Source organism: Neltuma alba, unplaced genomic scaffold (genome assembly GCF_004799145.2).
Source record: "Neltuma alba isolate B1F8T4 unplaced genomic scaffold, ASM479914v2 tig00005309_pilon, whole genome shotgun sequence".
NCBI classification, from domain to species: domain Eukaryota; kingdom Viridiplantae; phylum Streptophyta; class Magnoliopsida; order Fabales; family Fabaceae; genus Neltuma; species Neltuma alba.
Window position 1 is genome coordinate 12,972 of NW_021634058.1, and position 13,338 is coordinate 26,309.

The 13,338-nt window shown below is 36.7% G+C and overlaps 4 protein-coding genes across 8 annotated transcripts; all 4 read left to right on the top strand.

Annotated features, from left to right (window-relative positions):
- Positions 1-1,471: 1,471 nt before the first annotated feature.
- Positions 1,472-4,409, top strand: LOC114747435 (uncharacterized). 3 transcript variants are annotated; one of them, XR_003740382.1, is made up of 3 exons: positions 1,472-1,717; positions 2,193-4,214; positions 4,397-4,409. XR_003740382.1 is itself a non-coding variant. In XM_028935763.1 (2 exons), the coding sequence occupies exons 1-2, from the start codon at positions 1,480-1,482 to the stop codon at positions 3,753-3,755; spliced, it is 378 nt and encodes a 125-aa protein (XP_028791596.1). In that variant the 5' UTR covers positions 1,472-1,479; the 3' UTR covers positions 3,756-4,197. The 3 variants fall into 3 exon arrangements, 1 of the variants encoding a protein (XP_028791596.1); XR_003740383.1 differs by lacking the exon at positions 4,397-4,409 and having other exon boundaries at positions 2,193-2,299; positions 3,616-4,197; XM_028935763.1 differs by lacking the exon at positions 4,397-4,409 and having other exon boundaries at positions 3,616-4,197.
- Positions 4,410-5,779: 1,370 nt separating this feature from the next.
- On the top strand, positions 5,780-7,696 carry LOC114747434 (uncharacterized; the record flags this gene model as incomplete). Its single annotated transcript, XM_028935761.1, has 4 exons — positions 5,780-5,913; positions 6,227-6,740; positions 6,839-7,011; positions 7,360-7,696. Coding segments are annotated over 4 exons (957 nt in total), but the record flags the coding sequence as incomplete, so codon positions are not given.
- A 1,141-nt stretch (positions 7,697-8,837) lies between these two features.
- LOC114747437 (glucan endo-1,3-beta-glucosidase 14-like) lies at positions 8,838-10,845 on the top strand. Of its 2 annotated transcripts, none has more exons than XM_028935766.1 (3): positions 8,838-8,876; positions 9,314-10,350; positions 10,755-10,845. In XM_028935766.1, exons 2-3 carry the CDS (start codon positions 9,316-9,318, stop codon positions 10,818-10,820), a joined length of 1,101 nt encoding a protein of 366 aa, XP_028791599.1. In that variant the 5' UTR covers positions 8,838-8,876; positions 9,314-9,315; the 3' UTR covers positions 10,821-10,845. The 2 variants fall into 2 exon arrangements, with proteins under 2 accessions (XP_028791599.1, XP_028791598.1); XM_028935765.1 differs by lacking the exon at positions 8,838-8,876 and adding an exon at positions 9,012-9,182.
- A 1,652-nt stretch (positions 10,846-12,497) lies between these two features.
- LOC114747432 (cucumber peeling cupredoxin-like) lies at positions 12,498-13,338 on the top strand. 2 transcript variants are annotated; one of them, XM_028935759.1, is made up of 3 exons: positions 12,498-12,758; positions 12,946-13,237; positions 13,275-13,328. In XM_028935759.1, the coding sequence occupies exons 1-3, from the start codon at positions 12,566-12,568 to the stop codon at positions 13,282-13,284; spliced, it is 495 nt and encodes a 164-aa protein (XP_028791592.1). In that variant the 5' UTR covers positions 12,498-12,565; the 3' UTR covers positions 13,285-13,328. The 2 variants fall into 2 exon arrangements, with proteins under 2 accessions (XP_028791592.1, XP_028791591.1); XM_028935758.1 differs by having other exon boundaries at positions 12,946-13,338.

Here is a 13,338-nt window from a genome sequence, read left to right on the forward strand (position 1 = left end):
TTAATTAAACAATTTTGACTAAGAATTAGAGGTCAATTTTACCTCAGAAGTTTTGCTGAAAGAGCAATTAGTATCCTATACTTCCCCCGTGTAATGTTTCCTGGAAGTTAAAAGAAATGATATGTCATTTGACTGAACGGTACTTAAGATAAGAACTAATTAGTTAATTTAGATATATTAAAAGAATTAATTAAATTAATTATTTGTAATAAATAAATATTGTCTTTTTTAAAATACTCTTACTAATAACTTGTATTAATTAGAACTATCATTTGATGAAGCACTTAACAATTGTATAACCACTACAAGAATTACCTTTAAAAAAAAAGATAAATATAAGAGACAAACTAAATTAAAGATATTATGTTTAAGACCAAATTAAATATCAAATTAACTTTTATATTAAATATTAGAGATAATATTTTTCGTGTGGAGTGGGGCTCACATACATCACATGCCACACGTTGTACCGGGAGGAGGTTCCATGGTTTGCCCAAACTATCAACGAGTAGTTCTATTGTTATTACTTTCCTCTACCCGGTTTAGCCAGTCTTATCTTCGCATTTTGAATTATAATATGTTACTAATTCGAATATTGATAACTAGAAAATATTTAAAAATTTAGAATACCAGTTACTTCTTTAAAAAACACTTGGGACAAAATTGCCTTCTAATTGTAGTATGAATTGTTCAACTAACGTTAGTCACATTTGACTATATGTTACTACAGTGACCTTGCTTTTTTTTTTGAAAAATTACAAATAAAGACCCCATAATATGTAAACTTACCATTTAGGACTTTAAATTGGAAAATAACAAATAAGGACCCGGTTCCCCTTTTGCAAATATGAAATCATGATAAAATGTCTGAAATGCTCCTCAACCAAATAACTAGTTGATTATAAAAAATGACAAGTTCACTTTAACAAATGACAATTTCAGTGGACCAAATCACAACTTGGTTGAGGGTATACCAAATAACGAATTGATTATAAAAAATGACGAGTTTACTTTAGCGAATGACAATTTCAGTAGACCAAATTACAATTTGGCTAAGGGGCATTTTAAACATTTTACTCACATTTCATATTTGCAAAACTGGGATCCGGTTCTTATTTACTATTTTTCAAATTGAGAGAGTCCTAAATCATAATTTTATATATTAGGGATTTTATATATTAGGAGGTTTTTATTTGCAATTTTTCCTCCTTCCCCCACCCCCCCCTTTTGAATAAAACATTGCATTACTTTGAAGAAAACATTACATCAGTTAAAAGTCCAGGACAGAAAAACTTTCGACCCAAAATTGCTTCTTAACCTTTAATTTATCTATTTATTTTTAGAGTGATTCTGAATTGTGCCATCAGCCCAACCCGAACAAAGGAAAATAATGGGTCAATAGACCCATTCGGGTTGACAGTTAGCCCACAAATACCTGGAGAAACTGTAACAGATTTGGTTCAATCATTTGCTCTTCAAATGGCTCCCCTTGTCTCTACCACCCCAACCAGTGTCCCTCTCTGCTTCCTCTCTTTCTACGCTTTCTCTAATTCCTCCAATCCTTCCTTCTTCCCAATCCCTCCTCGCCCTCTATTTCAACCTCTTACTTCTCATTGCACCATGGGTTGTCATGGTCGGTGTCGCGCCGCCAGCCCCCGCCCTCCTCCTCCTCCCCGAATCGACCCACCTCCCGGGAACAATCCAAGGAAGCTTCAAGGTGAGGACTTTTCACGCCTTTTTTCTTCATTTTGATATCAGTTTTGGGTGTTCAGTTGCATTGAATTGCATTTTTTTTTTTTTTTAAGTTTTCTAGTTCGGTCTCAAATTAATGTGGTATGAAGTGTAAGACCATGGTTGTACGATATTAGAAATTTTGGCATTATGTTTTGTCTGAATTTTGCTTTCGGTTCGAACTGAAAGAGGCTAGACGCTGTTTTAGGTCCATTAGTTAATGTTAACTTTTGGGGGAAAATTTGTCTTCTTTAAGCAGAGACTCAGTATTTCAAGTTTTTAGACTTTAGTTATGTCTTTTGGAGGTGTGATTTGGCACGGTCTTCTCATTTTTCTATGGTATAGGATAAAAGGCCTAAGCCTAACTCAAAGTCATGGCTGAATTTGCTCCTGTCAGAGTCAGCTGTTTTCCTGCACGGCTGTGCTCCAATTCAAAATAACCCCCATTTTGTTGATTCTAGGATTGTAATATGTGATGAAAATTCTATTAGTATCAAAGGAATTCGCAGATTCGTTGTAGCAAATCGAGATCAGGAGATTGCATAATGCCGATGACCTTTGGCTTCCGGTAAGCAATGATAAGTGGAGAAGCTTTCCTCTCTAAGCCTGTGGGAAATTGGGACGACTCTTGAACTTCTCAAGGGTTTGCTGCTTTTCAGTAATTCTTTGTTCAAGACAATGGAGGCAACCTGTTTGTCAATATTCAGTTCGGAGAATATAAGAACACTTAATAATTGTTTGAATTTGAAACTGACACACTATGTCCGTAATTACCATTTGACTATATCAAGTTATAACCATGTCTAAAATTGGATTACATGGTATGTTCTTCCTTTGATATAAATTGACTGTGCTAGTTACCAAAAGTCCGGTTTCTATTCCTCAGATATCAGGGGCTTTCTAGTGAGCATGCTGCTAAAAATTCAAGAAAATTTAAATGTTGGCTATATAGTAATATGAGTGCCCTTTGGTTTAAAGAATCATAGGGAATGTAATGATAGCAAATAATGAAATGATGATTACAAAGCATTTGTTTGGTATGCCATCAAGGAATCATGGAATGAACTTCATATTTTATCTAGAAGGAAAAAAATAAATGTGAAATGATATTTTTAACTCTATCAAGGTCAAAAATGGAGGGTATAAATGTTTAAATACTTATTCATAGAAGGTATAGATGTCCATACGTTGATTCATATAAGCTTAAATCCAGATTACACAGGCAAAGTTATGTAATGGGATTACTTGATTTGTTATAATATGTTATTATCAAGATTGCATTGAATTACTTTACTATGTCAACCAAACACGTGAATCAGCAAAATCCATGTAATGTACAGAATTGAATCAAACATACCGAAACTGTGGATCAGAAAGAGATAGTAAAATTAAATATGCTGATACAACAGTATTGAAAGCAAGAACCGTGTTTCTATTGCTGTAAAGTGCAAGAATAATTAACACAAAATCACTTCCCCAACTTGCAATGAGCTGTTGTTTGGTTCTCCTCGAGTTATATAGATTTAATTTTGCATCCCATCACTTCTATAGGCTACGTCTGTTTTGACAACTGCAAAAATGTATTTGTTATTAAGATATCATGTTGATATTTCTTCCATCATATGATGATCTGTTTGATGCGCAATATTGTGAATGAATCATCCATGCCTGAATGTCTCTTGCACGTTACAATGTTTGATGCATGTTAGTGTCTATGGTGTATTTTTTGTGAGAACGATGGCATGTTTTGTCAACATATGGTTTATCAGGTATCCTATGCCCAGCTTCATTTTACGCTTGATTTGCTTGTTTCTTCTTCTATGGCCAGGTGCAGCTCGCAGTACTGACCGACCCTTTTTTTTTTCTGTTGATTTTGGGAACCAGGTCTTTCTACATCTTTGTCCAAAATTAAAGATAGAGTACAGATCTTCTTTGCTGTTCTTTTCTGGATGTCTCTATTCTTTTGGGCGTCTGCATGGAATGGGAGGAATAAACCAAACAAAGGATCAAGACGTAGAAGATAACATGCGAAGCATTTCACTTGTATATATATCAAATTATAGCGTAGGGGATAGAATTGGAATATACAGTGATGGAGGGAAAAAGCATTTAAATGGGTGGAATGAAATGTTCCTGATCCTGAGGCTCCATTATTTTTTCTCTCCTGAGATTTTTTGCATGCTTTGATTGATCCGGTTTCTTGCTAGTTGACAAGGCAACTCTTTAACTAGCCTTCAAATGGATTTGAAAGTCCAAATTCAGGGCTGGAATTTGGAATCACTCCTATAGAGAGACCAGGAGGATCAATGGTTAATTCCTTTTGCCCCCATGAACGAAATCGGACGCAGACAGAATGAGCACATCAGAAGACCCCGAAAATTAGAAACAGCCTAAGCCATTACTATTTGGAACTCATATTTGTTTTGTGAACTAAAATCGTTTTTCCAATGGAATTACTTTCGACACTGACCCTATCGCCCATGGTAAGCAATAAGCATTGGTATAATAGTTTTGGGAAATAAAATGCACCTTCTAGAGTGACCAACTTTGTCTTTTCCATGGATAGATAAATAAAGCTTTTGGTTTCCATTTTGATGATTGGAATTTGGAAGTATCATTGTGTTAGACGCAAGATAAAATATTAAATTAATCTACAACTGGCCAGGTATTTGTCTCCATAGTACATGACACAGTCCAGGTTTACACTTGAGATCCCCTGCTAACCCCCTTAACAATCTTTTTCTTTTACTGTTAATTATTGCGATTATTGCTAATTTGATTTCTAGTGGGTGGGCTGGTACATCATGTAAGTATATAGTTAATTAATAGTCTTACAATATAACTTCTGCTTTACGGTGCTGATATTTTCACAATACTCATTAGTGCATGTAGACTACCGATGGGAGCAAGTGGCTTGCAATCTTTCAATTAACTGTTGCCACCTTCATGAGGCGTGCGATATGATAATTGATAAAGACAACATCTCTTGTTGTTTTCTCTGACCTTTGTACCTAGACAGAGAAGCCAGCGGAAACGGGATAGTATTTTCTGGGAGCGCCACACTATCTGCAATTAAAAAATATATATCTGATACACTACTGCAGAAAATGCTGTGGAATCATCTACCTGGGTGCTGTTTGGATTTTTTCTTAACTTGGTTTTCAACAGCCAGATTTTCACAATAATTCGGATGCCATCTATCTTATGGGTTGTGTTTTCATTGGTCAATATGTTCTGGGTCCTGTGTTTACTACTATTGTCTGTTTGTCTTGTCTTGGCTGTCTTATCACCTATCTTGATTGCTTCTAGCCTGCTTAAGAAAAGCTTAAGCTGTCATGACATGGTCCCTTTTTTTGGTCACCACGCGCACACTTCTTCCTTCCTCACGGACAGGGCTTCAAGCCCAAGCACCCCAGTACAGGATAGAACCTGTGACGTAACTAAGGACTCTGCATGCCATGAGGCCAAGGTGCCTCGGCCACATGGTCCTGTTAACTAGAAGCTAGTAAAGCACTCATGTATGAGCATAAACTTGGGATAGAAGTTATCCTGGTGGGTGAACCTTATACCATGCATATCTCAAAATTTGGTGAGATTGTTGTTTGAAATGATTTATAAACAACTTTTTCATTACAATTTACAAAGTATAAGATAAGCAAGTAAAGAAACTTTGTTTTAGTACATATGAACGTACTTATAGATGATAGATTCACTTAGCGATAATAGATTTAAACATGCCTTTGTAAAATGATACTCTTTCTGGTTCTAAATATAAGAATTACACTACAAATATAGATCTTATATTTAAGATCGGATGAGTACTATTTATGTGACTTGTGTCTCCATTATTCGCAGGTTAGCGCAGCCAAAGATTCCCCCCCCCCCCAGCTGCTGAGTAGGGGTACAAATTTATAATTATGCGATTATGTCTATTCATTTATACCATCGACGTTGACATCTCAGAAGGTGAGGGAAAGTGAAGAAAGCGTAACGTACATGGATGAAAAGATAGATATAATGGTGACAAAAAATGGAGGAAAATTGTTAACCCACGATTGGTTCGCCCCATTTGGGAGCCGTAAAGTGCCAAGGCGAAAAGGATGCCACTTTCTGTCACTCGTCCACATACCATACCAGCTCTCGGCCGTTCATTTTTCCTTACTTCAAATCCTTAAATATCACGTTCGTAAGCTTTTTGATTTATCTACAACTTTCTTAATTTCATTCTATGTGAGACTTTTTGTTTGTTTTTATTGACAATTAATCCCAGTAATCGCCTCATTGAGCTTCTCTTATTATTAGTTTTTGTTCAAACTATCTCTCTCAACACGCACACATCTCTCTGTTCGTCCGTATGATCCCTGCTTTTGCTTTTCCTCGACTTATATTTCTCTGAATTGGGTACTCAGGCTCTTGTATTCTGCAAGTGCTCTTCTTTTTCTTGTTCTTTGTCACCGTCTTCTTGTGTTTCTGAAATGCAAAATATGCTACTCAGAACATCTTCAGCTCCGATTCCAAGCTCATGGCTCCATCATTATTTCGGATACTGTTCCTTTCCTGAATCAGGACCCATTCTCCATCTTCCTCGAACAAGACCAGTTTCACTGACCACGTCAAAAAATGCAACTCAATCCTTTACCTCTGACGCAGACTCTCTCGACCCATCAAAGCTTAACAGCAAAAATCGCTTACCCCATCGACATGGTATTTCACAAAAGAATCAACAGGGCTTTGAGGTCAAAGAAAGTGATGAAGTAGAAAACTCACTTGAGAAAACTTGCTCTGAACTTGTTCCTTTCTCTGGTTTGGATAAGAGTTCGGTGAAGCATGAAGAGGATGTTGAAATGATGGGTGATGGAGTTGGAAGCAATGGATGTAGTGGACATGGGAGTGGATGGTTTTCCTCTAATGATGGGGGAGATAATACGGATTCTTATTATCAGAAGATGATTGCAACTAACCCGAATAATGCTCTTTTGCTTGGGAATTATGCAAAGTTCTTGAAAGAGGTATCTTAACTAACGCATATTTAACGTAGTTATCGGAGCATATTGATCCCTTTTTTTTTTTCCTGTTGGAATCTTTCTGATTTTTAAAGTGTGAATAGGTGGTTGCAGATTATGATAAAGCAAAGGAGTATCTTGAAAGGGCGATGTTAGCGAATCCAGGGGATGGCATTCTTCTGTGTTTTTATGCAGAATTGATATGGCAAACGGAGAAGAATGCAGATCGAGCTGAACAGTATTATGATCAAGCTGTTCAAATCGCCCCTCATGATTGGTGAGAAATGAACCTCTATATAACTTCTAGTCCCATTACTTTTTCCCAATCATCAATTCAGTCCCTAAACTTTGACTCTAAACAACTCAATCCTTATAATTTATTGAGCTTAGGAGTTATAGGAATTGAGTTGTTTTCGGAACTTGTTCTGAGTCAATACTATCAGGTCTGAAATGTTACGAGTCTAAGATTCAATGATTGAATTGATAATTGAAGGCAAGTTTAAGGACCAAAGTGATATTTTTTCCCCTTTATTTCACTAACATAATCAATAACCAATATTTATAAAGATCTGGTTTGTTGTTGGAAGTTGATGAAGCTAATGTGGAGACCTGTAATGATGTGCAGTTATGTGCTTGCTTCATATGCTAACTTTCTGTGGGATGCTGAAGAAGACGAAGAAGCCGAAGAGTGGAACCAGAAAACTGATGATGAGAAGCATACACGTGCTTTAACTGCAGCCTCTCGTCTTGATCCAAAATAAGAAATCCCAGTTTTTCAATTCCCAGTGTTCCAGAAAGTTTTGAACTTTGTACATCTTTAGCGTCTGAAATTGTGCTAGGAAATAAAGAGCAGCCCTTTTTGTTTCTATTGCCATTTCCCCACTTCCAATTCACCCTTTTTTTGGTCAAATAATCAGCATAACTATGATCCCGATACCATATTGCAATGTTAGGGGCTCAAATACATCTATAAATACATGTATGTATGGTACGTATATGTGTATGTATGGATGGTGTGTATATTAAACTTTATGAATGGTATGTATGTATGGTGTGTATATTAAACTTTATGAATGGTAGGCATGTATGCATGGTGTGTATATGTATGTATATGATCGAGTACATGCTTAATTAAAAAAAATGGGAGAATTACAATGAAATCCTAATGAAGAAAAGTAATTACTAACAAATCCTAGTGATAGATTAGAAGTCGTTATTTTCTACTCTAAAACTTATCATTACAGGCTACTTAAGTTATTATTAAGATTTTTTGATAATTATGTTTCTTTTTTGAGATTTAATTACTTCTCCCTGAAAAGATTCAGTTTTTTTTTAAATAATGTAAAAAATTAACACTTTGAGAATTTGACGTAGTAATACCAGATAATCAACAATCAATAATTTATATATATATAAACAAGAAAATAAATAATTGAAATAACTAATTTTAAAATAGACTAATAATTTAGTAATAATACAATTTGATATAATTCAAAAGAGTCTCTTGGGGGAAAAATCTGCATAGAATAAGAAATTTAACCGATTTTAATGCTTCAGTTATAATAATGAAAAAAATTTTATTTGTGAGAATAAAATATGTGTGTGTGTGTGTGTTTGATATTTGAAATTGTTTTTTCTTGCTATAACTCATGTGCTTATTATATCCATAAAAAGTTGAACTTACAACTTGGATGCCTAAAAAAACTCAAGGGAGCAGCTTTGTATTCTTGGCTACAAGACCCCGATACATTTGAAATTGTATTTGTGTAGGCAAATTAAATAATCAAAGTAAAATAATGAAGCTGCGCAAGTCTAACAATATCAATTTTGATGGCCAAAAAAAAAAATCAATTTTCCTGTCGGCAAAATATCAATTTTCCTGCTATCTGAGATTTCTTACCCTCTGATAAGAAGTTTAAGAAGCCAGTTTCGGCAGTTACCCATGAAGCCACGAAAAGTATTTGATGGGTCGCTTTCTCACAGGTTTCTAGAGACACAAGTAAATGAAAACGACACTTAGAGCATATGAAAGAAACAACAACAAAAAGTGAACTTTAAGATCCAGAGGCAAAAGGGGTCAGCAGGAAAGGGAAGAATCTATTCTCTCCAATCCCCACAAAACTGCATCGTCTTTGTCTTCAGGTTAAGAATCTTTCCTCTTTTTGTTAGCTTTCTTCTTTGATGCAAGGCTAAGAATCTTAGGCCTTCTATGGCATTCCTGCAGGAAAAGTATTGCATCATGACAAGGATTGTTTATGGATTCTCCTTCACTAATGACGTTACCCCCATTTTACTGAATTACATAATACAGCCTCCCTTCCCCACATTCTTTCCATCATTGGAATGCTCTTCATTTCTAAATAATAATGCTCAATTCCCAGATGGTCTTCTCTTCTTTCCTCCTTTGGCTTCTTCTTCTTATCTTCTCTGTATTTACTTCCCACTATGGTATCATCATCCACTTCTCCTTCTAATTACATTCTTCATGTCACTAAACTACATGTTTTCCATGAGTTTTGTTTATTTGATTAATGTAATGTGATCCTCTAAACCAGTTTTTTCACTTGTTTGGAACGCAGTTATGGCGGATAACTTCTTTACAGGAACATATGGAGTGAACTATGGAAGGATAGCAGATAATCTGCCTTCACCTCACAGTGTGGTGACACTTTTAAAAGCTGCGAAGATCAAGAACATCAGAATTTATGATGCTGACCATAGTGTCCTCACGGCCTTCAAAGGGTCTGGGATTGAGATTGTGATTGGACTTCCCAATGAGTTGTTGACAGGAATCAGTGTAGGGGAAGATCAAGCCATGACTTGGATCAAAGAGAACGTTCAGCCATTTCTTCCCGGAACTAAAATCCGAGGAATTGCAGTGGGAAATGAAATCCTTGGAGGCACAGATTTGCAGCTATGGGAAGTTCTTCTTCCTGCAGCAAAGAATGTCTACAGTGCCCTTGATAGGCTTGATTTAGCTGATGACATTCAGGTTTCAAGTCCACATTCTGAGGCTGTTTTTGCCAATTCATACCCTCCATCATCCTGCACTTTCAGAGAAGACATTGTCCCATTCATGAAACCTCTCTTGCAGTTCTTCTCACAGATTGGCTCTCCTTTCTTCATAAACGCATACCCTTTTCTGGCCTATAAGAATGACCCTGAACATATTGACATTAACTATGCTCTTTTCAAGAAAAGCCCCGGGATTTATGATGCAAAGACAAAACTGCATTATGATAACATGTTTGACGCTATGGTTGATGCAGCCTATGCTGCTTTGGAGAAGGCCGGGTTTGAGAAAATGGAGGTTATTGTGTCTGAGACTGGGTGGGCTTCTCGTGGGGATGCAAATGAAGCCGGAGCCACGGTGGAGAATGCCAGGACTTATAATTATCATTTGAGGAAGCGGCTTCTGAAGAAGAAGGGAACTCCTTACAGGCCTAAGATCAAGGCAAGGGCTTATGTGTTTGCTTTGTTTAATGAGAACTTGAAGCCTGGTCCAACCTCAGAGAGAAACTTCGGATTGTTTAAGGCTGATGGAAGCATTGCCTATAACATTGGCTTCACTGGCCTTAAGGCTTCTTCAGCAACCTCTTCTCTCCTTTCCTTCAAGGTATGGAATACACATCACGAAAACATCAATTATAACCTCAGAGCTTTCTTGAAAATCCCATGTTGTCTGCCATCTTCTTTTAATGTTATGAATGTTTGTTACCTCAACTTCATATATTATGAGTACTTTGTCACATATTTCTTAGCATCCGTGAACTATTCAGGCACCGAGATGTCACAAGGCAATATGTAATCACTATTCACATCTCTCTGTTTGCCCTTGCTACCCATTTTACTCAATTTCAGGGGAGGCTTAATAAACCAATATGGTGGATGTTTCACTATAGAAACTTCATGGTTAGGTGTTATCTGAGATAATTAGCATAGAGACAGTCAAAAGTTTCCTGCTTTTAAGATAGATCTTTCATGGGCATATATGTTTCTAACATCTATTTTGGCCTGCAGGGAATTGGGTGTTCATACATGTTGGCTATCACAACTAGTGTTGCTTTTCTTCTTTTAACGTTATGATCATGATCGGTCAGAGATGATTGAAGGCAACAAGCTTATTGAATGAAGCATTTCATCAGATTGTGGCATGCCCAGAATGTTTGGGACACTTACCCGTATAAGTAATCAAACCTTAATTATTCTTTGCAATTAACCCTCATCCCAGCATTGTACCCTTAACTAGGCATTCTTTCTTGTCTTGTTCATATCTGATGATCCAATCTTGTTGTTCCCTTTTCCCTCCTTACATCTGAGCGGTGTAATATTTAATCATGTCTGTTTTAATTTATGATTCTTCTCCATGCTAACTTTCTTTGTAATAGTACGCGCGCAAAACTTCACAAGATATAAATAGAAACTTAAATTTATAATAAATTCATTTTATAAATAAAACAGGAAAATAAAGTTTATGAATTAGTACACAAATTATTTTTCCATTCCATAAAAATTCACCGACCTTTTATTTTAAAAAAGAAAGAAAATTCAGCAACTTTTTTGCTTTTTTTGGGGGGGGGGGGGGAGGAACTTTAGAGGATTGTTCATGGGGATAGAGCGGTGGAACGTGCAATTGGGGTTGGGAAGTCTATTTTGACTTTGGAAAGTTTAGAGAAAGTTGGAGGGAGGGATTTTCCACAATTCCAACGCCTTGCAACCAAAAAGGCTGTGCTTTCAAACTTCAAATTACAGACACAAGTGAACGTTGAACTTTCTCGTTGGTCCCATTTACACAATTTCGTCCAGACTTTGAATGTGATTGAGAAAACTAGTCATTATGGCCCCCACCTATCAATCATGCATGACTCCTTAAACTATATATATATATATATATATATATGTGTGTGTGAAAATATATTATGGGGTTTTTTCCCAAGAAAATTGATATGAGTCAAACTATTCACATACTAGTAATATAGTGTGGATTCATATAAATTATCTATATATATGTATATATCATACATACTATAAATTAGAGATACTGTCTCTCACGTCATCATTTGGATATGCTTATTTAAGTACTTATAAATATATGTCACGTAAATTGAAATGAAACTCTCATCACATATTTATATTGCATTCTATAAATTATAATTAAAAAGTTACTACCTCATGTCCTTAATATAAAATCTTATTTCACTTTTATTTTGATCCAAAATATAATATCCTAATCTATTTTTTCTTTTATATTTATCTATTTTTTTTAAGGTGGTCATTGTAATAATGATAGTTCTAACCAATATATTTGATTAGAAAAGTTATTTTAGGAAAGAAAATATTTATTTATTATAAATAACTAATTTAACTAGTATTTTTAACCTACTCAAATTAGTCAACTAGCTTTTATAATAAATATCGAAAGTAGTATTAATAAGTCATTTCAATCTAACCCTGACGTGTCCGGTCGTTAGTACTTTGATATTTATTCATATTATGGGTAGCGACGTGAAATGGCAAAAGGAGATGAATTAGTTACTTTGGCAGATTGGTCGTGTGAGCGTATGAGAATGGGAAGGACGACCCCGCTGCAGCAGTGCATTGATTAAACACAGCAAGCTGAGTTGACTGGCCAACTTGGTCTTGTCTTTGCTTTGCTCAGTCCCGCGTGTTGAATAATCCACACACGCCTTCGCTTTCTATTTATACCCATACCCCTTCTCTTCCATTATTTCCCACTTCCCATATTGTCATTCATCGTTCTTTCTTCTTCTTCTTCCTCCTCCTCCTCATATCTTCAATTAAATCCCACTTAATATAATTAATTATTAAGCATGGCCAAAACCTGTGATTTTTGCGTTGCTGCTGCTTCTGCATTAATATTTCTGCCTTCTCTGCTTCTGAATTGCGCCGCTGCCCAGACTGTGCACGTCGTCGGAGACACCACCGGTTGGACTGTCCCCTCCGATGCCAATTTCTACGCCACTTGGGCTTCTTCCAAGACCTTTCACCTCAACGATGTTCTTTGTACGTACACACACACATATATGTATATAAATCTCCACACACACACATACACTTAAAGGTGTTTGGGTGATTTTTTCTCAAACCATGGTTTGGTCCCCAAACACCCCCTTAATCTTCATCATTTATATATTCTTATCGATCTTATTATTAATTAGTTTGTTTTCTTTTTCGTTTTTGGTGGTGGTAGCGTTCAACTTCCCTACAAACGTACATGACGTGGTCAGAGTTCCGAAAGCTTCGTTCGATGCTTGCACTTCAGGTAATCAGATAGGGGCCACGATCACCGCCGGCCCCGCCAACGTTACCCTCAAAGAAACCGGCACCCACTATTTCATTTGCACCGTCGGCCAACACTGCCAGGGGGGACAGAAGTTGGCCGTCACCGTCGGCTCCGGCTCCTCCCCGACCCCGGCGGGTGCTCCGTCGTCGTCGACCCCACAAATTCCTTCTCCTCGGCCCAGTTCTGCTCCTCCTCCTCCGTCCAATTCTGCTCCTCCTCCTCCTGCCCTTGCTGGTTTCTTCTTGATCATGCTTTGCTTCGCCTTGGGGAAACTGGTCCTCTAGAGATGACGGCTAAACC

Bases quoted from the DNA above. Each gene is read 5' to 3' on its own strand.
- LOC114747432 (XM_028935758.1), top strand. From the start codon at position 12,566: ATGGCCAAAACCTGTGATTTTTGCGTTGCTGCTGCTTCTGCATTAATA. The intron at 12,759-12,945 runs GTACGTACACAC...TGGTGGTGGTAG, and splicing joins TCACCTCAACGATGTTCTTT to CGTTCAACTTCCCTACAAAC.
- LOC114747437 (XM_028935765.1), top strand. From the start codon at position 9,101: ATGCTCAATTCCCAGATGGTCTTCTCTTCTTTCCTCCTTTGGCTTCTT. The intron at 9,183-9,313 runs GTATCATCATCC...TTTGGAACGCAG, and splicing joins TGTATTTACTTCCCACTATG to TTATGGCGGATAACTTCTTT. The intron at 10,351-10,754 runs GTATGGAATACA...TTTGGCCTGCAG, and splicing joins CTTCTCTCCTTTCCTTCAAG to GGAATTGGGTGTTCATACAT.
- LOC114747435 (XM_028935763.1), top strand. From the start codon at position 1,480: ATGGCTCCCCTTGTCTCTACCACCCCAACCAGTGTCCCTCTCTGCTTC. The intron at 1,718-3,615 runs GTGAGGACTTTT...TTTGGGAACCAG, and splicing joins CAATCCAAGGAAGCTTCAAG to GTCTTTCTACATCTTTGTCC.